This window comes from Lepus europaeus, chromosome 6 (assembly GCF_033115175.1).
Source record: "Lepus europaeus isolate LE1 chromosome 6, mLepTim1.pri, whole genome shotgun sequence".
Lineage (NCBI taxonomy): Eukaryota > Metazoa > Chordata > Mammalia > Lagomorpha > Leporidae > Lepus > Lepus europaeus.
The window spans coordinates 61,908,893-61,933,252 of record NC_084832.1 but is presented as its reverse complement, the minus strand read 5'-3'; the positions used below and the strand labels follow the sequence as shown (position 1 = coordinate 61,933,252).

The following is a 24,360-nucleotide window of genomic DNA, read 5'->3' as shown; positions in this document are numbered from 1 at the left end:
CACTTCCGGGCCATAGCAGAGAGTTAGACTGGAAGAGGAGCAGCCGGGACAGAATCCGACGCCCTGACCAGGACTAGAACCTGGGGTGCCGGCGCCACAGGTGGAGGATTAGCCTACTGAGCCGCAGCGCTGGCCGCAGGAGCTTCTTCTGGGTCTCTCATGTGGGTGCAGGGACCCAAGCACTTGGGCCATCTTCCACTGCTTTCCCAGACCATTAGCAGGGAGCAGGATTGCAAGCAGAGTAGTCAGGATTCAAACCGGCATCCATATAGGATTCCAGCGCTGTAGGTGGAGGCTTAACCTACTATGCCACAGCACCAGCCCCTCAGATATTCTTTGAAATTGAGAGAAAACATTGCACGTTGAAATGTTTAGAAGTATGTACACCAAGTAGAATGGTTAAATCCAGCTTAACAAATCACATTAGTTAATTCTGCAAAGAGACCACATTACAATCCTAAAAAAAAAAAAAAAAATGCTGATTTGAAAGGCAGTTACAGAGAGAGGAGGAGAGACAGAGAGAGGGAGAACGAGATCTTAAATCTGCTGGTTCATTCCCCAGATGGCTGCAAGGGTGCCAATGTCCAAAGCTGGGCCAGACTGAGGCCAGGAGCCGGGATCTTCCTCCAGGATGATACATTGTCATTAACTACAGTTACTTTGTTGCGCAATAGATATCTTTTTTTTTCTAAAGATTTAGTTATTTATTTGAAAGTCAGAGTTACACAGAGAGAGGAGAGACAGAGAGAGAGAAGTCTTCCATCTGATGGTTCACTCCCCAGATGGCTGCAACGGCCGGAGCTGTGCTGATCCGAAGTCAGGAGCCAGGAGCTTCTTCTGGGTCTCCCACGTGGGTGCAGGGGCCCAAGGACTTGGGCCATCTTCTACTGCCATAGCAGAGAGCTGGATTGGAAGAGGAGCAGCAGGGACTAGAACCAGCAGCCATGTGGGATGCTGGCGTTTCAGGCCAGGGCATTAACCCACTGTGCCACAGTGCCGGCCCCGTGCAATGGATATCTTGAACTTGTTCTTCTGACTGTAATTACATTTCCTTTGGCCAACATCTCCCGTCCCCTGTAACTATGCAGCCTCTGAAAACCTCTGATTTCTGCTTCCATGAGTTCAACTATTCTATGTATGACTGAGGTCATGCAGTATTTATTTTTATGTGCCTGGCTTCTTTCACTTAACATAAAGGCTCCCAGGTTGTTGTATGCGCCAGGGCTTTGTCCTTTTTTCACTGCTAAGTAGTATTCTACCATATATACATACACTGTGCTTTTCATCCCTTCACCTGTTGCTGATGGACACTTAGGTTGATTCCATACCTTGGCTACTGGGGATAATGCTGCCATAAACATGGAAGTACAGTCGACTTTTTGACATACTGACTTTATTTACTTTCATTTTAAAGCCTTTGGGGATCAAAGAGCAATCATCTTACTCAGAAGGTCACGCCCTGGAGAACTGGCACAAACCACCCAGGTGAGAGCAGAGTGTAGATTTACATGCATGTCTAGGTCTCTGAATGAGGTTATGGGGGAAGCATATTTGAGGAACTAAAGGAATGTAGTCAGTGCAATATCATTCCACAAATAAAATTCTGTGGGACAAAGAGAAATTAAGACACTAAATACAGAGTAAGATACTATCTGTCTCTCAATAGTTTCACAATCTAGTGAAATATATTACAATTAATGGTTGTATACAGAAGATGTTGGGGGAGGGGCAGGCATTTGGCATAGCAGTTCAGACTACACTTGGGGTGCCCACATGCCATATGTGAGCACCTGAGTTCTAGTCCCAGCTCTGCTCCTGGTTCCAACTTCCTGCTAATGCACACCGGGGCAAACAGCCATTCACAAGGGAGACCCAGATTGAGTCTTCCGCCTGGCCCAACCCTGGCTGTTGTGGGCATCTGGGGAGTGAACCAGCAGATGGGGAATCTCTGTCTCTTTGTTTTTCAAATAATTTTTTAAAAAAATTACAAAGGGAGATAAGTGTAATGATAACCCTATCTCATCTGACTCCTTTCTTACTTACAGCTACCTTATCCCTTAGATACATGTTATTTTTCTGATTATTGTTTTTAAATAAAACTCCAAGCTGTCCTTTCAAAGGGTAATTGTTTAGGGGGAAATCTTGTCTTACCCGTACCACACCTCTATGACTTTATTTAGGTCTCATAAAATCCAGTAAATACAAGTCCCTTTCTGGAGCTCAATGGGCTGTGCTGTAATAATGGACATAAATGTCTTCCAGCTGAAATGACCAAAGCCCGACAAAACCAAAGACTGACATTGTCACTCTGGGGTGGAATCTCAATTATTCTATCTGGTTGTGTTCCTTCTGGCAATCCATTTAAACACTCACCCAGATTATCATCTAGGTACAGAAGTAACCAGAAAGTTAGAGCTGGTAACTTTCAGCTATTGAGCGTTTTACCCAAAACCCACGCAGGTGGATGTGTAATGTAGAGCAAGAAATTACTGCAACACTACAAACTTGTGATCCATTTTACAAAAATCTACTAAGACCAACGGAGGTGTGGTGTAACGAATCCTTGCAAATTAAGAGAGAAAGCGTGATTGTTCCGTTAACACCTTGGTCCCCAAGGTAACTCAGGTGACCTGCCCAACACCAATCACTCATTACATTACGGAGCAGTCCAGGGCTTCAGCCCTGCAGCAGTGAGGTGAAAACGGGGCCGCGTGAGCCGTGGGAAGCGCCCTGGGCTTCCAGATGGAGTGTTTGCTACAGCGGGGAAAGGGAGAGTGGAAAAGGTTGCCCAGATCCTCGCGCGCGTCCCACCCTCCAGGTCAGGCCCTGATCAGTTTCCAAGATCTGGGGGACCAAGACCCTGGAGAGAGCCGAGGTGTCCCACAAGGTAACCCCAGGGAAAGGCGGAGGTGGCCGCAGCGGGAGGCGCGGCGTCCAGTCCCGGGGGTCCGCGCCCGGGAGGGGGACTCGGTGGGGAGGGGGCGGGAGCGGCGGCGGGCAGCGCAGGGAGGAGGGGAGGGGCGAGGCGCGGTCGCAGGCCCCATCCCCTCGTCGGCGCTCCCCTTCCCGCCTGTCCTGGCCGGGCACCCGAGCGCATCCCGCGCGGCCGAGCCACTTCAGGGGGAGGCGCCAACTCGTCGCGGCGCTGGGCCCCCGACCAAGCAGTAACCGCGACCCAGGAGGCGGAGCAGACGCGGCTTGGGCCTGCGCTGAGGTGAGGTGTGGGGGTGGCGTGTGAGGCCGAGGCGGGGCGCCAGGCGTGAAGCAGGCAGCTCGCAGGTACCCCTGCAACGGGGCTGGGCTCGCCAGCATTTCCCGCCCCCGCTCCTCGGCCGCGGCTACCGCCGAGGGGCCCCGGGGGCGAGAGCCTAGCCGCAGCCGCGGGCCCGGGCGTCGCTGCGCATGCGCACATCAGGTGGCGGGGGCTGGACGCCACGGTCGGGCTACTACTACGCCTCCTAGGCCTCAGGGCGGAGGCTGCACCGCGCATGCGCGAGCGGCGAGCCGTTGTGGGATCGCATCTCCTACTTGGCCTTGGCCAAGGGTGGGGTTTGCGTCTGCCTCAGTCCGCTGCGGTCCGTTTGGCGTTGCTCCTGGGCAGCCGCTTGCCCGGAGCCTGCTCTGTTAGGCTTCTGCGTCCTGTCAGGCCCCCGGGGAGAGGCGTCTTAGGGCGCAGGTGTGGCGCCTGTCTCGGAGTTTCGTTTTCTCTCCCTAGTCTTCACCGTGTGTGCGTTGTTGTGTTTATTTCTATCGCCTGGACCCCTGGCTTCGCCTTGTAAATCGAACAGGCGCGCTAGCCCAGGAGATAGGATGTTTTCGACATTGTCGAGGGATAGCGCGGAAAGTCCGAATTTGCTGGGCGAAACTGTCCAGGGCCTGCTAAGGGAGACGGGAGAAGGCGGCGGCGTACATCTTAAGCCGGAAGGTACTGCTGGGCTCCGCCCCGGAACAGCGGTTTTCCAGGCCTTGAAAACTTTCAAGTGCCCCGCCTTGGCTGAGGAGGAGCTTCCTGCCCGCGTTGGAAGGCGAGTGCAGAACAAAGTTCTGCTCTTGTTCTTTGCAAAGCTACAGAAACTTGCAGACAGCACCAGTCGAGGACTGTAGCGAAACGCATGTGGCTGAGCTGCCTTGTTTGGCGCTTGGCAACTTAATCCGTGTCAGAACCGAATAAAAGTGGTAGAATGTACAAGCTGAGCTTTGGCAGTTTACTCTCCTCCTCCACCCCCCGACTGGAAGGTGATAGCATCAAATGTGACTCGAGCCTCCCAGCTTTGCCATTCCCTAGTCCTGAGTCCCTGCCTGGCTGAACACCTCGTGGCGCAGTAGTACTTAGCTAGGTCGGTTTTGTGGCTTCTGGGGCTGCTGTGCTGTTTTTAACAATGTCATTACCGTGTGCATTGTAATCGTATATGCTGTGCTGATACAGTCGTTGAGGGCTGGAATAGAAGCGCCACGTAGGAATGGAGACTTGGAGTGCTCCAGGTGAAATGTCATCTCTTCTATTTCCTACCGCCTGGGCAGTGCATACCTGTTACTAAGTAGTAGGTAAAGGCCGCAGGACGAGGCGCCCTTGGGTGCCTCACTCCCACCGTACACGCCTAATCGCTGTGGCTGGGCTCGCCCCAGGACGCCTACACTTGATACTCCCTCCTTGCTCAGTACTCACTTTCCCACTCCATTGAACCTGCATGGCACTGTATTACATTTTCAGATGTTAGGGTTCCAAGAAGGTGGGGAAGCAGCTAGTTAAAGTGGAAAAGACTATTTGTGGGGAGGACAGAATGGAAGGGTGAAGAGAGTGGAGGTTCAGCCTGGGCAGGCGGTTTGAAGTCAGGCTTCATTCCGTTTGAGCAGCAGGTGGAGTTCCTTTTTAGGGGAGGTGCTGAGCGTGGCCTGGACCTTGATAGGGGTGCGTGCAGCAAGGCTCAGTGTACAATGCATCCTCTTAGCAGTTTGGAATGTCCCAGCTAAGGGGCTTTTCCAAATAAACATTCCACTGACCTTTAGATTATCTGCACCGGGCTTCATTGGGTTAGAGGATCAGGCCTCAGTGACTTAGGGGGTTCAAACACCCTGGACTTCATTCAGTCTTGGAGAAGTGATTATATCCTCTGGAATAGTCCCTATTCTGATTCTCCAACCTTTTATCCCACTCTTTTGGCATTGTAGCACTTAAGTGCTATCTTATGTTGTGTACCTGAATTCATGTGAGCTATCTTCACCCGGAATCAAAGCTCAGAAGGTGTTTGTTAACTAAATGATTGGAATTGGAATCTAACTCACTCCGGAGATACTTTGTACTGAATTCGACATGGATTCCTTCCACGGACATTCATTTCCTATCAGGTCCTGTCCTGGGTGCTTAGTGTCTATCAGTGAACACAGATCCCTTCCCTCAGGAGCTTATACTCTTGAGAAAGGGGATCAATAAACATTTCATTATTGTGCTAGAAATGATAAGTGCTGTGAGAAAAATGAGGAAGGGGATTGGAAGTGCAGGTGTGGGCTGCAATTTTAAACTAGTCCTCATAAGTCTGAAGAATAAATCGGAGTGGTGCTCCAGATATGGAGAACTGGGCTTTAGAAGTACATGTCCTGGGAGGAGGTGGGCTTTGCCATGTTCTGCTATGTCTCAAATGTGGGTCTCCACACTGACAGATGTCACCATCCTTTATGTATGTAGGTAGAATGTGTGTGTGTGCGTGTGTGCGTGTGTGTTTTAAGATTTACTTATTTATTCACAAGGTAGAATCCCAGAGAGGAAGGGAGAGATAGAGAGGTCTTTCTCCACTGGCTCACTCTCCAGATGACCACAAAAGCCAAGCCATGCTGAAGCCAGAAACCAAGAACTCCGTCCAGGTCTCCCATATGGGTGACAAGAGCCCAAGCACTTCTGCTGCTTTCCAATAGGCTCATTAGCGGGTAGCTGGATCGGAAGTGGAGCAGTGTAGACTCAAACTGGCACCCATGTGGGATGTTGGTGTCCCATGATTGCTGGATCCAGAGAGTGTGTGTGTGTGTGTGTGTATTTATTTATTTATTTGAAAAGCAGAGTGATAGAAAGGGAGAGACACAGAGAGAGAGATCTCCCATCTCCTGGTTTGCTCCCCTGATGGCCACAATGGCTCAGGCTGGTTCAGGCCCAGAAATCCATCCAAGTCTCCATGTGGGTGTCCGGGGTCCAAGAACTTGAGCCATTAGTGTGTGTGTCTTTTATGTCTTCAACCTGACTAGTGTAACCTAAGCTATTATCTTTCTTTCTTTCTATCTATCTATCTATCTATCTATATAGTGGAAGACATGTTGAGCTAACCAGTACCAGTGGATGATAGCATGTGAGTAATTCATAAATTATGATTGCATTATGTTCTGACCTCTGCTGATATTGAACAAAATGACTCCCAAGTGGAGATGAGGCCAAGAGGGGCTGTCATGTTAAGGAATATTTGCACTGGGGAGTCAAGGTCTTCAGCAACAGACATGTTTGGAATTTTTAAAATGGAATTAGATATATAAGGACCTGCATTTCAAATGGATTTGCAAATGAGTTTTTAGCACCAACTGATATTAGTTCATATATAACAACCTTATAACATTTGCATAGTTTTTGGTTATATTTCATATTTGAAAGTGACACTTTTCCTGTGAATGGCTGACAGTAACAACCTTGATGAGATTGGTAATCTCTTCAAACTGAATTCAGCATTGTTTGGGCTGAAGATCTGTGTCATCACTCTTGGTGAAATTTGAAAACCTTTTTACAACCAAATAGTTAAAATGTCAACTGTTACCCAGTGTTATACAAGTCACTTTGCTGTTTTTTGTAGAATTTGGTTTCCTCTAAGGTTATGCTGTTAGTTTTAGCCATCCTGTGTATAACTGTTCCACTTTGATTATCAGCTATACAGGTGTCTTACTGTTATCACTGACTTTTGATATATCATTCAAGAGAAGCTAAATTACAGCTAGCATTATCCTTTTTTTGTAAGCAATAGTGGGGATCATGTTTTGTTCTTTATATATATTTATATAAATTATAATTTATAGGTAACCCTAAAAAAGCTATTAACAGTACCATGAAATGCTCAGATAAGTATTTATGTGGAAATCATCGTTATCCCATTGACATGTCCTTGGCCTGGAGCTCATTAGCACACTGGTGCTAGAACTGTGTGCTAGTGTCATTTAATTCCCCATGTCTTTAATTATAGAATCATCTCCAAATGTCCTGCTCAGGTGGAAAAGTTTGCTTAAATATTGAGTTCTGCATGACAGGGAAACTTCTTTATGTTAGTTGAATTTTTATTATCAAGTTGAATTTAAAAATATGTAGCACTGGGCTTGCTCTGCAGAAATTCTTAGTTTTTACTTTTTGTTCTTTTTGGGGTCATTTCTAAAGAACAGCTGTCGGCATCAGAAGCTCCTGATCCCAGCTCTTCAGGCCAGCGTGGGGCTGGGGTAATGTGGACACGAGACCTTAGACTCTTTTGCTCCACATAATTTTCTTTGCTCTTTTATGTATTTGCTTTCCATTCAATATCTTCTGCGGGCAATAGATCAATGTTTGTTGAGTGAATTAGGCAATTGAATGTATGTCCTGTAATCACCTTACCTCATAGTTTAGGTCACAGGCATTATCAAATAAAATGACACATTGTGTAGCATTCACAATGATTAATACTGATTACTTTACCAATGATAATATGTATAGACTGCCTTTTATATGTTTTGTACAGGGAAATGAATTATTTGACCTGTGTGAGGATTAGGAGTGGATATGTTTATCATATTGTGAAAAAGACTGTCTTGTCATCAGCCAGTCTTCACTGTATATTTTTAAAAAAAGATTATTTATTTGGAAGGCAGAGTGACACAGAGGGATAAAGAGAGAGAGGGAGAGATCTTCCATCTACTTGTTTACTCTCCAAATAGCTGCAACAGCTGGGGTTGTGCCAGGCCAAAGCCCGGAGCCTGGAATTTCATCCTGTCTCCCTTGAAGGTAGCAGGGGACCAAGTAATTGGACCATTACGTGTTGCTTTTCCCATTAGCAGGGAGATGGATCAGAAGTGGAGCAGCCAGGACGCAGACTGGCACTCCAGAGTAGGATGCATGTGTTACAGGTAGTGGTGTAACCTATGGAGCCGCTCGCTGGCCCCTGTAAGATTTTATTTTCTTCAGCATTGGGTAAGCTTATCTTCTATTGCTGAGATGATTAATGTGATTTACTCCTAAAAACCCTGAAATCTTGTCAGATAGAAAAGCCATTGCATATCAGTTCATTGATAGAATTACTTGGAACCTTTTATCTTTGACTTTACCTCCATCAAAACTTTCTAATGAAAAAAATCCAGCGACATGTATGTTGGTATCCATAATACACTAAAAGAGCATTATTTTCTGCATATTTTAAACATTAGCAGATAGTATACCACATATATCATTTTGTGATTTGGTGATTTTTGGTCCTTGCTTTGAAGAATTATCTGTGTTGGTTCTGGATAATTGACTTTAATTGCTGTATAGCAGATACATGCTATAGTTTATCAATTCTGTTGATGGATTTTGTTCATTAATTCTGTTTGTTATTTCTTTTTCTTTTTTTTTTTTTTTTTTTTAATTTTTGACAGGCAGAGTGGACAGTGAGAGAGAGACAGAGAGAAAGGTCTTCCTTTTGCCGTTGGTTCACCCTCCAATGGCCGCCGCGGTAGCGCGCTGCGGCCGGCGCACCGCGCTGTTCCGGTGGCAGGAGCCAGGTGCTTCTCCTGGTCTCCCATGGGGTGCAGGGCCCAAGCACTTGGGCCATCCTCCACTGCACTCCCTGGCCACAGCAGAGAGCTGGCCTGGAAGAGGGGCAACCGGGACAGGATCGGTGCCCCGACCGGGACTAGAACCCGGTGTGCCGGCGCCGCAAGGCGGAGGATTAGCCTGTTGAGCCACGGCGCCGGCCTATTTCTTTTTCTTTTTATTCCTGTTGCAAACAATTGTGTGTATGCTCCAGAGTTCATCTAGGACAGTAGTTTCCAAACTGTAGGCATGACTTGCTAGTGATGTTGAAATCATTTTATCAGTATTGCCTTTTAAACTGAACTATAAAAGTGGGTGGAACAGGAGAGGTTAGGGTAGAATATAAAAGCATAAAATAGACAAAATGGAAAAGAAGATAACACTAAGCCTCTCATGTAGGAGAGATCAAAATGACTGTGAAATTTTTGTTTCAGTTGCATAAATTTGACAAAAAGATTGATACTGCAGTGGTCAGATATTGTTGCGTTGTTCTGTAAAGTGGTTGTACTAATTTACATTCTGTTTAGCAACGTATGAGCTTGCCTTTTGATCTGTATCCTCACCAACACTAGGTATTGCCTGCCAGTAATTTTTGCAGATCTGATGGATGAGATTGATCTCCTTGTGGTTGTGTTTTCATGATAAATTCCACGATGGATTTGAGTATTTTTTAATATGTTATTTAATTTCTTCTGTGAGTTGCCTGTGTCCTCTGTCATTTCTTAATTGTGTTTTCCTTCTTTTCACTGATTTGTAGACCTTCTTAATGTATTTTGTATTCAGATCCTTGGCCAACTGTCAGTTTTGTGTATCACAAGTCTCTCCTATTATGTGTTCAAATTTACCAGTCTTTTCTCTGTGGTTTATGTTTTTGTGTCTTATTTAAGAAATTTTTTCCTCCCGGAGGTTATGAAAGTATTTTCTCGACTTTTAAAAGTTTGAAAATTTTCTTTTTTCACATTCCAACTTGTTTGTCTTTCAATAAGTTGAATATGTTAAGATACTACATATTAAACTTATATTAGTATGTGTATATATGTTGAAACTCTTTGTGGAAACTTAAAAAGTATAACATCCGGCCGGCGCCGCGGCTCACTAGGCTAATCCTCCGCCTTGCGGCGCCGGCACAACGGGTTCTAGTCCCGGTCGGGGCACCGATCCTGTCCCGGTTGCCCCTCTTCCAGGCCAGCTCTCTGCTGTGGCCAGAGAGTGCAGTGGAGGATGGCCCAAGTCCTTGGGCCCTGCACCCCATGGGAGACCAGAGGAAGCACCTGGCTCCTGCCATCGGATCAGCGCGGCGGCCATTGGAGGGTGAACCAACAGCAAAAGGAGGACCTTTCTCTCTGTCTCCCTCTACTGTCCACTCTGCCTGTCAAAAAAAAAAAAAAAGAAAGAAAAAAAAAAAGTATAACATCCAAAACTTACATTTTATAATCTCAGTACTTTTATAAATTGAGCACTTCTGCTGACTTTTTAAACTATAGTTATAAAAAATTTTAAATGATTTTTGTCAAGTAATGAATTGTTAAATTTGCAAGATAGCATATTCTTTTCCTTCTCAGTATTTCTCTAATAGAATTGATTTATGTATTTGTATTTTTAGTCACATTAACTTTGCTGTAGAAGACAACTTTACAAGGATTTAAAAGGAACAGATTTAAAGATGACTGAATGTTGGATTCCAGAAATTTAAAATAATCAGGTACAAAAATTATTTGAGGGGACATTCCCAGCCAGTGTAAAGTAAAACTGTTGGGAAATGTAAACAGGATAAACTTAAAAATATTCCTGTCACTCAGTGGAGGCTCCAAGAGCAAGGGCTTTGGAATCAGCCCTGGGTTTAAACACAAACTTAGCTACTGAGCGGCTGGTGACTGTTGGTCGAGCTATTGAGATGTAGCTGGAGAATAGAATCAATGACGATAAATGTTTCATTTGGATATTGAAAAGATCAAATCAGTGCTGTCACAGGGCAGCTGTTTATTTTAAATGTTATTATTTAGTATCATATCATGGATGTGATTTTTTTTCTGTATGTATATTGTGGATTTTTAAAAACTATTTACTGATATATACTAATAATAGTCTAGGGAAATCACATGAATAATAGGGTAAGATAACTAAACTTCCACCTGAATTTCACAAACTATATTCCTCAAATAGTGCAAAATGGGAAGCTAGTTGTCTCTATTATGTATGTAGCATATTAGCATCATGCAGTAAAAAAAGCCAGTCCTTGGGGCCGGTGCTGTGGCATAGTGGGTAAAGCTGCTGCCTGCGATGCTGGCATCCCACGTGGGCCCCAATTCGAGTCCCAACTGCTCAACTTCTGATCCAGCTCACTGCTAATATGCTTGGGAAAACAGCAGAGGATGGCCCAAGTCCTTGGGCCCCTGCACCTATGTGGGAGACACGGATGAAGCTCGTGGTTCCTGGGTTTGGATTGGCCCAGCTCTGGCTCTTGCGGCGATGTGGGGAGTGAACCAATGAATGGAAGATCTCTCCCTCTCTCTAATTCTGAATTTCAAATAAATAAGTAAATCTTAAAATTCAGTCTTTTTCCATAGTGATAGAGAATTCAACAATTTTTTTTACCATATTGTATAATAGTAATTAATCTTGAATTATTTTTATTTTTAAATGTATTTTTAAACGTTTATTAGTTTGAAAGGCCTACAGAGAGAGAGCGAGCATGGTTCATGCCCCAAAAGCCCACAGTGCTGCCTGACTGGGCTTAAGCCTGCACTGCATTCCTCTACATGGTGGCAGGAACCCAATTACTTGAGCTGTCACCACTGCCTCCCACAGTGTATGTTGACAGAGAGCTGGAGTTGGAGCTGGGAGTTGAATAGAAGCCCTCCAGTATGGGACACGGGTGTCTCAACTGCTAGGCAGATGCTTAGCCTCTTGAGTCATTTTTAAATCTTGAAGGACTTTCTGACCAACACACATAAACATACATGAATCTTAGGTTCAGTGTGAATTGAATCTAATGTCATTTCTTTGAATGTGGTAATTTCATATGCCATACGTGCAATTGTGTATTAGCATGATGAAGTAAACTAAACAGAACGGCCTGTTTTCCCCACCATTCTGATTTCAAAAAGCTTATTATTTTCTTGAAATTCATGAAAGACACTGAAGGGAGTTATCTGTTTCTCTTTTAGCAGGAACAGAGGGGGCCTGAGGCACAGTTGGGGATGGTCATTTGTTCTGTAGTATCTTTTCCTTCCTTTTTTTTTTTTTTTTTTAATTCTCTTCTTCTATTCTCCTCCTTTCTTTTCTCTTCCTCTTTCTTCTCTTCTGTCCCCTATTCTCTTTAATTGCAGTAAACTTGGGGCAGATAGACATAGTAAAAGTGTTTTCAATTTGAATGAGGCAAAGAGAGAGGACTCCTCAGCACAGGCAGGCTCCAGTGTCCTAAGGATGTTTTCCATGAATACGCGGTGTTCCATTCTGAGCCTGTGCACGCTCTTGTGGTTCCAGCAGCGAGTGAGTCATGGTGTCCTCTTTTGAAGAGCTTGCCAATTAATAGGGAAGAAAGATCTTTTAAGAATACCTATCACGCGGGACAGGATATGGATGGTGCCATTTTAGAAGTGCCGAGGAAATAGAGGAGGGGTCCCCACCCAAGGGAGTAACCAGGAACCACATCAACATGAAGCGCAGTGGCAATCATGCTGGGCTTCAGAGAATAATTAGAACTTTGACAGGCCTGCCAAAATAGCAATCAATAATGGTTAGTAAGTAATCATTAAATATGGGGAGATACCTGTTCATATAGTAAGCTGATCAAGTTTATAAATTATAAATGAGAAACTTCTAAATAATCATTTTACAGACAAGCATCTTTTTAAATTTAATCCCAAGTACTAGAAAGAGTGATTAGCTGTGAATTGCCATAGCTTTGAATTTTTTTGAAAGATTTATTTATTTATTTGAAAGGCAGAGTTGCAGAGAGAGAGAGAGATCTTCCATCCACTAGTTCACTCCCCAAACGGACACAGCATCTGGAGCTGGGCTGATCTGAAGCTAGGAGCTTCTTCTGGGTCTTCCATGTGGTTACAGGGGCCCAAGTACATGGGCCATCTTCCACTGCTTTCCCAGGCCATTAACAGAGAAGGGGTAAGAAGTGTAGCAGCTAGGACTGGAACCATTGCCCATGTGGGATGCTGGCACTGCAGATGGTGACCTTACCAGCTATGTCACAGCGCCAGCCTCCATAGCTTTGAATTTATTATTATTCCCTTTATTCTGAGAGACTTTTGTATAGCCAAGGGGAAAAAGTCTCCTTAAGAGCACACACAACATAAAGAACACTTTTTTTTTTTTTTAACTTATTTGATAGGTAGAGTTAGACAGTGAGAGACAGAGAGAAAGGTCTTCCTTCCGTTGGTTCAACCCCAAAATGGCCGCTACGGCCAGCGTGCTGCACCGATCCGAAGCCAGGAGCCAGGTGCTTCCTCCTGGTCTCCCATGCAGGTGCAGGGACCCAATCACCTGGGCCATCCTCCACTGCCCTCCTGGGCCACAGCAGAGAGCTGGACTGGAAGAGGAGCAGCTGAGACTAGAACCCGGCACCCATATGGGATGCCGGCACCGCAGGTGGAAGATTAGCCCAGAGAGCCACGGCGCCGGCCCCAAGAACACTTTTAAGATTTGACCTTATTTTGATTGTTGTCTTTATCTATTATAAAACTACAACTCTCTTGTGGAAAATATGAGATAAGATGTTCTGATGTGAGTACTTGAAATGTGGATTATATTTAAGTAAAGGAGACCCAGCCTAATAAATTGGAAAAATCAACATTGCTAAATATAGTTTTATCAAATTGCTTTGGGGGGGGGGTGTAGAGAATCTTTTATTTGTGTTTACTTTTAGTGCTGAGACAGTTGACTATGTAACAGGTAAACCACAGTTGAGACATTTACATATCTCCCAACGGGGCTGGGCCAGCTGTTAACTTCCTGGTGGGAGAACATGGTTATCATAGAGATGGTTATTAAGGCAAGAACATTCAGTGCTGTTGCCATGTACTTGATGGCTGTGGTTTTGGATTTTTCATTTAAAGTTCAGGAAAATAAAGCCATGTTCATTCGTTCATCTTGTCACCCTCATTCATTCATTTCTCCTTTTTTTTTTTTTCCCTCTTAGCAAATCATACATTCTTCAGAGGAGCTGAGAATCGCTAAGTCTCTTCTTCCCACTGGTTTGGAACTTTCCAATCCCAGAGAAAATCTAAGGTCTAAAATTTATTTTTTATTATCTGAAAGAAGGCAACTGTGAAATGATAATTTTCTACTCATTTTCTTATAGATGCAAGGACCTGCAGTTATCTTAGGATTATTTTTCCAGGCCTTAGCCTAAAGATTCCAACCTGAAGTCATCCAGTAAAAGCACCGTTTTGGTTTTATGACTGTTAATCCCATGCCCTTCCCTTCACCATGTTTGAGCTTATTTCTTTGCTGTTAATTGGAAGTACTCATAAAGTGATTTTTAACCTCCCGGGTTTTACCCGAATACAGGATCCTCATTGTACCACCTACTTTTTCCTCAGGGACTGCCCAGGACTGAGCCCATATGGAAGAAGAACTCCCTCTTTTCTATGGAGAAAGTAGCAAGGTTAGAGAAAATCATGCCCTTGGAAGCATGCATTCTCTGTGGCATGAGGCATACGTCGTCAGACGTCCAAGGTCACCGGTAGGAAGATGAACGAGACAGTGTCTATATTTGAGAGGCCCATGGTGCAGTGACTGCAGTGCCGACAGATGATGATTGTGGGGCTGTCCGGTGTGACAGGGCCAGCAGGGAACTGCCGTAACCTGATGGAGACGGGGGCATTGGTGCCAGGTGAGGTGCGAGTCTCATTCACGGATGATGCTGAACTGAAAAGGCTCTGGACTGAACAACATCTGTTCCATTCCCAGAGATTTAAAAAAAAAAAAAAAAAAGAAAACATCTCAACCTTAGGTTCTCACTTCCTCACTGACATTCTCAGTTTATTTCTTTTGTTTCATAACTGAACGTGAACGTTACAGTCATCTGGCTTACATTCATTTGTGGCCAATTGATGTTAAAATGTTCACATCTTTCAGCATGCATATCTTGTGTTTTATTAAATTTACAAAGTGTCTGCTCATCACTATTAACAGCTTAATGTTAACTCTCACTATGAATTTTGCCTGTTTTCTATTCTTTTTTAAATAAGGTCAAGAGTCAATAAAAATACATATTAATAAAAAGCCAGCACAGTGTATACAGATGGCAGAGCTGACAACTAAACCATAGTGTTACCGTGTGCTGACTTAAAACATTTTCTTGTGAGCTCTTACTGGGAAGCCCAGAACTAACTTACAAAAATAATATGCAGAACTTGAGAATCTTACAAAATGTTAATAGAGGAAATGCCTCATTTTTCCTGGAAATAAATTTCATAAGATAAAAGATTCACAGAATCAGCAGGAAAGCTATTACATAAAAAGTATTTGCAATGCTGGGAAATTCTCAAAAAGTGAAGCATTGTGTATTTTATTGCTAGGCATGCCTAGCCTAATTTTGATTCTATTTTAAATTGAATTGTGACAACGTGACGGTTGTCTGTAATTGAGTTATGGTAGTCCACTTAATTCGTCACGTTGAAAGGGAAGCATAGTTCAGCAGGAAGGAATACTAAGATGTGTTTGGGTTTCTAATTTTGTGGCAGATCTGTTTCCTTAATGGTGTTTTCCTGAGCTAATATCAGAGCCTCATGGCTTTGCATTTCCCAAGCAGACAGTCAGCTGAAGGTGGGGGAGCTGGGTGGGAGGTGAGCAGAGCGGGAAAGGCAAGCTGGCCAGGGGTGAGTGACCACCTGCGGGAGGAGGGTCACCTGGGCTGAACGGGGCCTGTGAAGTCTAGGGAACGGTCTTAGTGATCGTGTGACCTTGTGTTTTCCCCATACACATCTTTCTGTTGCCAGGGTCAGCCCTTGCTCAGCCAGTCGCTTGCTTGGCTGATGGGCACAGAAACAGGAGGTGCCCTCTGCAGAGATGGCTGCAGCTGATTGAAGCTCCCGTGAGCACTGTGTGTGGTCTCACGGCTGTGCTGGACAGAGGAATGTATTCTTTGAACAAAGATGCTGCATTCCTTGCGACTGATAGTAAATATTTTACTTCAAAAATCTGAGGAAGTCTGAAGTTCCCTGTGGAAAAGTTCCCCCTGTAGACTTCGATGACCAACTTCTAACAGGCAGCCTCTGCCAGAGTTAAAAGGAATGTGTTCACACTCCTGTTGTAGTTCTGTGTTTTCCATCAGATTGTTGGGGGGGGGGGGGATACACACACACAAACACACACGCACACAGAGCTTCCATCTGCTGATTTCACTCCCTAAATGGCTGTAACTGCCAGCCAAAGCTAGGAGCCAGGGATCTTCATCCAGGTCTCCCATGTGAGTGCAGGGCCCCAAATACTTGGGCCATCTTCACTGCTTTCCCAGGCTGCTGCATGGGAAGTGGAGCAACCAGGACTCAATCTGGTGCCCATACGGGATGCTGGTGTCACAGGGTTTGACAGAGGCTGTGCCACAATGCTGGCCCATTTATATATCTCATTTTTATATCTTTAATTCAATGAAATGATCAAACCTGACATTCCTTTCACCAGCAGCATCTTTTAATCAAATGTGTTGACTGCAGGTTACAGTGTACTTAAAAGTACACTGGAAGGGCTGGTGCTGTGGTGTACTAGGTTAAGCCTCCACTTGCGGCACTGGATCTCATATGAGTGCCTGTTCCAGTCCTGGCTGCTCCACCTCTGATCCGGCTCCCTGTTTATGGCCTGGGAAAGCAGCAGAAAATGACCCACATCCTTGGGCCCCTGTACCTGCATGGGAGACCTGGAATAAGCTGTTGGCTCCTGGCTTTAGATTGACCCAGCTCCAGGCGTTGTAGCCAATTGGGGAATGAACCAGCAGATGGAAGATCACTCTCTCTCTCTGTGTCTGTTTCTCTCTGTAACTGTGCCTCTCAAATTAATTAATTAATTAAACACACACACACACACACACACACTGGACTCCCAGAAGTCAGTCATGGGGCTTGTTTCAGGTGGGCTGGGAAGAAAGTTCAGAACTAATGATTTGCAGACAAGTGCTTAGGAGCCAGTTGGAATGTACAGCCAATTCTAGGCATCTGAGAAACCACTTACTTTTGTGTCAGGGCAGGATGAAATCCAGAAGTCTGACTTACAGGAAAAAAATGAGGTATTGGCCAGCGCCGTGGCTCACTTGGCTAATCCTCTGCCTGTGGCGCCGGCACCCCAGGTCTAGTCCCAGTTGGGGCGACGGGTACTAGTCCTGGTTGCTCTTTTTCCAGTCCAGCTCTTTGCTGTGGCCTGGGAGGGCAGTGGAGGATGGCCCAAGTGCTTGGGTCCCTGCACCCATATGGGAGACCGGGAGGAAGTACCCGGCTCCTGGCTTTGGATCGGCACAGCGCTGGCCATAGTGGCCATTCGGGGAGTGAACCAATGGAAGGAAGACCTTTCTCTCTGTCTCTCTCTCACTGTCTATAACTCTCTCTCTGTCTTTCTCTTTCACTGTCTCACTCTTCCTGGCAAAAAAAAAAAAAAAAATGAGGTATCATTCAGTCATTGCATCTTGCTACCCTCCCTGTTCGTGGAAGACAGCCCACAGTGGATATCATTGCCCTGTTTGTTATGTTGCTTACAGGTGCAAGCAAACACTGTGGTATCATAAATGTAGCATTGCATTACCTGTGAGCTTTTTGTTAGCATCAGCTGATGTGTGGACAAAGTGTGGCCTTTAACCTGGATTGGTCCACTTAGAAGTTAGTGACCTTGGCTGTTACTTAGTGTCTCAGTGCCTCTGTTCCCTCATATACAGAAGGAGGGTAGCAATGTCTGATTGTTGTGAAGATGAGAAATAACGTATTAAGAATCCCATTAACTGGAACATTATTATATCTAAATTAAATACTTGATGCCATTTCCCAAACTTTGTCTTTCTTGAAATTTACACACTTAAGTAGGAAAAAAAGAAGAGCATACCTCACAGAGGATAGGATTCCTTCATGATATAAAGGTAATTCTAAGTAGAAGCTTGGACAAAAACTAACGTTAGTGAGATTCTGTGTTTAACTCTGTAATAGACTTGGCAAAATTGTTCTTCTTCTAGTAAACAAAGTATTTCATAGAGAAAAAAGAAATTATTTGTTTATAATGAGTCTAGGACTCCTAGATTAACATAATGTCATCATGTAGTCTTTGCTTTCCTAAAACACATACATACACAAATGGATTTATTCATTTATTTGAGAAGCAGAAAGACAAATAGACACAGAGAGGTCTCCCATGTGTTGGTTCAATCTGCAAATTCCTACAGCAGCCATGGCCGGGCTGAAACCTGGAGATGGGGACCCAATCCAGGTCTCCCACATTGATGGCAGGGACGTAACTTCTTGAGCCATGACTGTGCCTCACACAGTCTGCATCAGCAGGGAGCTGAAGACCAGAGCCACAGCTGGGAAACAAACCCAGGTACTCTGATGCGGCACGTGGGCATTCGAGCTACTAGATTAAATACTGTCCTGGGGATGTAGTTTTACACTTGCTTATAATTGTATCTTCCTAGAAATGTGACATTTGAAAAAAAAAATTGACAATTAAGGTTGTCTTATAGAGAATGCCCAGAGTGCCCTACCTCTGAGAGCTATTTTAGTAAAATGCTCTGAGAATTCAAGTGAGTGCAGAAGCAGTGATCACTGTTTCAGGATTGAAGAGCTGCCCAGAAGGTAACAATAGAAGGCACCATTCTTGGTGCAGGATCTTGTGATTCAAGTGGCATGGTGAAGGAACTTGGCTGGGTTTGGTGGCAGCGAAGCTTGGCTCTGGGTCAGGCTCTGCCACCAGCAGTATGATTCGCTTGGCAGAGACAAACTGCTCAGCCTGTATGTTAGTTTCTAGGACTGCTGTGACAAATGACTACCAGCCAGGAGGCTAAGAGCAGAAATTTATTCCATTGAAGTGCAGAGGGCACAAGTCTGCAGTCCAGATGTGCTTAGGGCCGTGCTCTGCAGAGGCTCTGGTCATCCTGGTGCTCCTTGCCGTGGCGGTGCACTGTTTGGCACACCACTTCCTTCCCTGGTGTTGCTGTATGTCTCTGCTCCTCCAAGGACATTAGTTGTTGGCTTTAGGCTCACTAATGCAGCGTAGCTTCATCTTAAGTCCTTACGTCTGCAAAGGTTCTCTTTCCAAATGAGATCATGACTTTATGGATTTCAGGCAACACTGTTCAACCTGCCACAGCCCCTGTCTGGGCCTTCTTCAGGTTTCTCATCTACAAAGTGTTCTTTAGAACTCTTTGTAGCTACCACACTCAGTAGTTCCATGAACATTATTTAGAAAAGCTAGAGACCTAACCATGGAAAAGTTAGAGACCCAACCAGTCAACCCCAGAATTTGGGTTCCATGTCTGCAAGTTTAACCCACCTCAGATTCAAAATATCTGAGGAGAAAAATCCAGAAAGTTTCCCAAAGCGAAATCTGCATTTGCTGCATGATAGGTGTTATGGTGTCCACTTGAATGAAGTGACATGCAGGCACCCCCTGCTGTAGCCCCTACCATTTCATGGGTCCTCTCTCTCTCCCCTGCACCTCTGGTTTGAGTAGCATTCACTTTAAGTCTGGTTTGTGTGCTGTATAGTTAGGCCTATGGTGGTTATGTCTCTACAGTCTTTTTTCTTGTCATTATTGGCTAAAAATAGCATTTATGTTGTATTAAGTATTATGGCTAATCCTGAGATGATTTAAAGCTTGTGGGAGGATGTGCATAGATTATGAACATCTTTGGATTTTGGTATCCGTAGGGAGTCCCATAGCCAAGCCCCTCCAGACTCTAGGAGACAATTGTAATTCCATGAAAAAGGTGGTGGCCCTGCCTGTCTTCTGCTGTGAGCTCAGTGGCCATTGGGATGGTTGTGTGACACTTCAGTCTCCTTTTACTCACTGTAGAACTTGCTTTCTTTTTTTTTTTTTTTATAAGTCAGCCAGTTTATTATTTTGCAGTAGATGTAGAACTTTTACCATGCAGACTGAAATACCCATGTCAGGATGAACAGTGCATTTTCTTCTGAGTGGTGGCTACACAGAAAACCAGGTTGTTACCAGGTTATTTACTGAATGTGGAATCCAAACATGGAAGGCTAGTCTTAAGACCTGTACCTCTTTCACAAAAGCTTGTCCCACCACAGGAACAGCCCAGCCTCCAGGAAGCTCCCCGACTTTACCCTCCTCTTCTTGCTGACTGAACACTGTCAATGGCTACCTCCTACAGCCTTACCATCAGCCAGCATGGCCTAGCACTTTCTGTTCACTGGGTGTTTTAACCAGGGACTTAGGGGGCAAAACAATTAGAACTTGCTTTCAATACCAGATTAGCAGTGTTGGCTGTGACCAGAGGGAAATTTCAACATTTGAGGATGTTGATGTTACGTCTTAAGTAAAGATTGTGGGAGCTGAGAGCTGAGAATCGAGGGGTCAGGAAATGGGAATATTTTGCAGGTGAAGGCATTACAGAGGATGGGATGAAAAGGGAGCTGGAAGCAGGGCCATCCATCCCAACGTCTGTCCATTTAGCCAGTGTTGATTGTATTTCTAACCCCATTCAAGGGACCATGGCTATGCAAGAAACTGACTGTATCTGTCCTTATGAAATGAACTTGGGGAATCTGAGAAGGTGGCCCCAGAGTAACTCATGGTAGTGGGGACAAGAGAGTCTCATAAGTCAGTGATGTGGCCTCTGCAAGGCAGAGTTGCTGCCGGGTGCTCTCAGCCTCAGCAGACCCCTCAGCTAAGAGGATCAGCATTCTTCCAGCTCTGCAAGCCAGAAGTAGCTGGTCTGCCCGGAATTTCTTCCTAGAGTAAGGTTGACTCAACAGCTGATAAGAAAGAGGGGCCTTAGAAAATCTTTGCTCCTTTAAATCAAGCTTATTTTTGGTAATTTTAATAAGAAATGGTCAAATCATGGCCGGCGCCGTGGCTCAACAGGCTAATCCTCCACCTTGCGGCGCCGGCACACCAGGTTCTAGTCCCGGTCGGGGCGCCGGATTCTGTCCCGGTTGCCCCTCTTCCAGGCCAGCTCTCTGCTGTGGCCAGGGAGTGCACTGGAGGATGGCCCAAGTGCTTGGGCCCTGCACGGCCATTGGAGGGTGAACCAACGGCAAAAAGGAAGACCTTTCTCTCTGTCTCTCTCTCTCTCTCACTGTCCACTCTGCCTGTCAAAAAAAAAAAAAAGAAATGGTCAAATCTGCCATTATTGCAACACTCAAAGTTTTGGAAAGTAGAAAAGTACGTGTGAAAATGTCTTCAGTGAAGCCAATACATAACTCTCTTAAAACAATAGCATGTACATTTAATACTCCTAGGGGAGTGCAGACACTCTTGATCTTAATATATGCTGTTATGGGTGTAATAGTGACCCTCTGGAAATCATGTGGTAAAGACCTAACACCCAACATGCTGAGTATGACTTAGTTGGAAATGAGAGCATTACAGATATAATTGTTAAGATGAGGTCTTTGGGGTGATTCCTGACCCGACATAACTGGGGTCTTTCCAGGAAGGAGAAATTTGGACCCAGAGACATGTATACAGGGAAGGTGATGTGAACAGACACGGGGGCAGACAACTGTCTGCAAGCCAAGAGAGGCCTGGACTAGGTCTTCCCCAGCAGCCCTCAGGAGCTGGACTAGGTGTTAACTTTTGTTTTGGGCTCCAGGTCTTAAGAACTGTGAAAAAATAAGTGTGTGCAGCTTAAGCCACCCAGTGTGCCATACCTTTGTTATGGCCACTCGAGCAAAACGGTACATGTGCTGCCTGGGGATTTCTTCCTACTAGTCCCCAGACCTAAATGAGGACTAAGGAAACCCACCAGCCCCTCCCATGGAAGGTCAGGGAGAGCCTGCCCGTGAACTGAGACTTGGGGACCGTCACCTTGAGCTTCCTCTCTCCCAGGGGTTTGTCCTGTGCAGCCTTCGGCAGCAGACACAGTGGCAGTCCCCTCTCCTGCCTCCTTCCTTGTTCTGCCCTCCAGCCCAGCTGCCACAGCTGCAGTTAAGACATAGCCAGCACTGGAGGCACCTGCTGAGTGGAGAGCGCCCCAAAGGTCAGCTGTGCACAATTCCCGTGTCCTTGAGGCAAATTAACAGGCGAGATCTGATTCCACCTGGGCCTCCGGCGAGGCGGGCTGAGAGAGGTCGAGGGTTTGGGAAGGCAATTCCTGCTCCTGTGAGCGGCTTCTCAAAAATAGATGCGGCTTGTTCCTCCTCACACCGGCGTGGCCCCCTTCTGCTCGAGTGATGGGGCCGAGGAAATGTCTTCTCTTATTGGTGGTCTCAAAGCCATGCATATTTTCTTTTTCAGCCAGTACAGGCAACTCTGTCGTCGCTGAAGATGTTAGATGTGGGCAAGTGGCCAATTTTTTCCCTTTGTTCTGAGGAAGAGCTGCAGTTAATTCGTCAGGCGTGTGTCTTTGGCAATGCTGGCAATGAAGTTTTATACAGTACGGTGAACGACGAGGTAATCCTGAAGGGATGGAAATGCAGCCGCCCACCCGTATTTTTGCTAATGGGTTTGCTATATTGCTGAGGACTAAACGGGAAAAAGAAAGCATGCAAAGTGGGTTTGTGCTTACTCCGTCACGAAGCCCGGAGCTGTAGGAAGGCCGTGCCTCTCTGCGTATAATTGATAGTCTTGCCACAAATAGAACTGCTTCGACTGATTGTGGTTTTTCTCTCAGATTTTTGTGCTCGGCACGAACTGCAGTGGCTGTTTGGGGTTAGGTGATGCCCAGAGCACCATTGAACCTCGGAGACTGGACTCTTTAAGTGGCAAAAAGATAGCCTGCCTCAGCTATGGGAGTGGCCCACACGTTGTCCTTGCTACCACAGGTAACCCCGCGGACATGCAGAATTGCAGCTGTTGCTTTATTTGTTGAGAAGTGAGACTGGAGCCCACTAAACAGCCTCCTGGTTCTCATGAATTCAGACCAATAAGATACTAGAGTTAAAATACACCTCCTAGAATTATCCTTAAGCTTAGCATTAATTTTATTTGTATTCTTTGAACTTAAAATAAATTCTGTAAATACTCACATAGATATTTATTTCACATTTAAACAGTAAGCTCTAGGGATTTTTGGTTTCCAGTAATTACAGGTTAGATGATTCAGACCACCTCTTTACTGAAGACAGCTAACATTTTAGATAGAACATTTAAAAAAAATTTTATGATGGTATCAAAGCACTGACAGTTTTTAACCAGACCAACTTTTAGAGAAAATGTCTACTCAGAGGTGAGAGGAGAACTTAAAGCAGATTTTGCCTTAAAGGCATTTGCCTTGTGCCATGATCAGAGCTGTGGTTGGGATACTAAGGAGGTGAAGGGACCAGAAGTACCTTATGGGAGCCTGGTAGAAGGCCTCTCACCTTACTCTGGGACCATGAATGGTACATTCCTGGGGAAAGGATTGACCACTTCCCAAGCTACTGAACAGAATTCCTTTTACTGAGCAAAGCTGTGAGAGAAAAAGAAAGAAATGGAATAAACCTCCCTGAGAGTTACAACCAGGAATTCGTAATTTAATTTACATCAGATAGGCATTCCAAAAGATCTGCAGTCTTGACTTCATTAGCGGTTCAGGACTGGAAGTGCCCTGGGACGTGTTAGAAGTTAATATGCCTCTTTCTAGAAGAAGTGCCTCATCCTGGACCTGAGGGGGTCACCAGTGATAAGCAACCAGTGGTCCATGAGAACTGGGTATGGGAGAAAACAGGCACCGGGGATGTGTCAGAGGACAAAACTACGGCCAAGTTAGCTTAAAGACCTCAATTGGTGTTTATTTGTGATTCTAGAATTGGGTGACACTTCATTCCATAGAATAGAATAAATAAAAGTTTTACAAAATAGAGTGTTTTCTGATGAGCTTAGCAAGGGAGGTTGGTTTTATAAACTGAGATGGCCTGAACAAAGCAGGAAGGAAGAACAAGAAGTTTTGATTGTTTCGTGGTTCTTTCCCTGTAAAGATTGACACAGCAGGAACTTCATGATCACAACACTGACAGTGGCCTGTCTGGGATGTCACTCATCTCTCTCGTGATCTCCCAGATGGGCAGATACACAACTTAATTTCTTCTTGGTGACATGGAACTTTAGCAGGAGCAACTCCTTCTTGGTTTGGTCCACTGGGCCTAGCGCAGGAGCTTATTCCCAGTCAGTGACGTCCTACAGATTTCATTTTATAAATGAGCCTGCAGAAACAGGAGGCAGCGAGAACTGACTACGAAACAACAGATATTAGAATGACCAGAAGCCAGTTAAAAGACAGATGTTAAAAAACAGACATTATAAAAATTGGAAAAAGAGTCAAATGAACGTGTAATTCTAAAATGAAAATTCAGTGGACAAGTTATATAGCAGTGTGGACACAGCAAAAGAGAAAATACACTCAAATATAGATCAGATGAAATTGCTCAGTACAAAGAGACAATATGGTAGAAAATACAGATGAAATAAATATATAG

At 45.0% G+C, this 24,360-nt stretch overlaps 1 protein-coding gene across 14 annotated transcripts in view; it reads left to right on the top strand.

Moving 5' to 3' along the window:
* Positions 1–2,797: 2,797 nt before the first annotated feature.
* Positions 2,798–24,360, top strand: part of RCBTB2 (RCC1 and BTB domain containing protein 2) — a 44,059-nt gene continuing 22,496 nt past the window's right edge. Inside the window, exons 1-7 of one of the 14 annotated variants that reach the window (XM_062194192.1) lie at positions 3,159–3,214; positions 6,293–6,335; positions 10,389–10,487; positions 13,941–14,029; positions 14,344–14,408; positions 22,202–22,357; positions 22,578–22,728. In XM_062194192.1, the coding sequence (XP_062050176.1) occupies positions 14,367–14,408; positions 22,202–22,357; positions 22,578–22,728 (349 nt within the window). In that variant the 5' untranslated portion in view covers positions 3,159–3,214; positions 6,293–6,335; positions 10,389–10,487; positions 13,941–14,029; positions 14,344–14,366. Of the gene's footprint in view, positions 2,888–3,110; positions 3,215–3,604; positions 3,926–6,292; positions 6,336–10,388; positions 10,488–13,940; positions 14,030–14,073; positions 14,637–22,201; positions 22,358–22,577; positions 22,729–24,360 lie in introns of those variants that run through there. The other 13 variants (XM_062194193.1, XM_062194191.1, XM_062194198.1 and 10 more) reach the window with 13 other exon arrangements.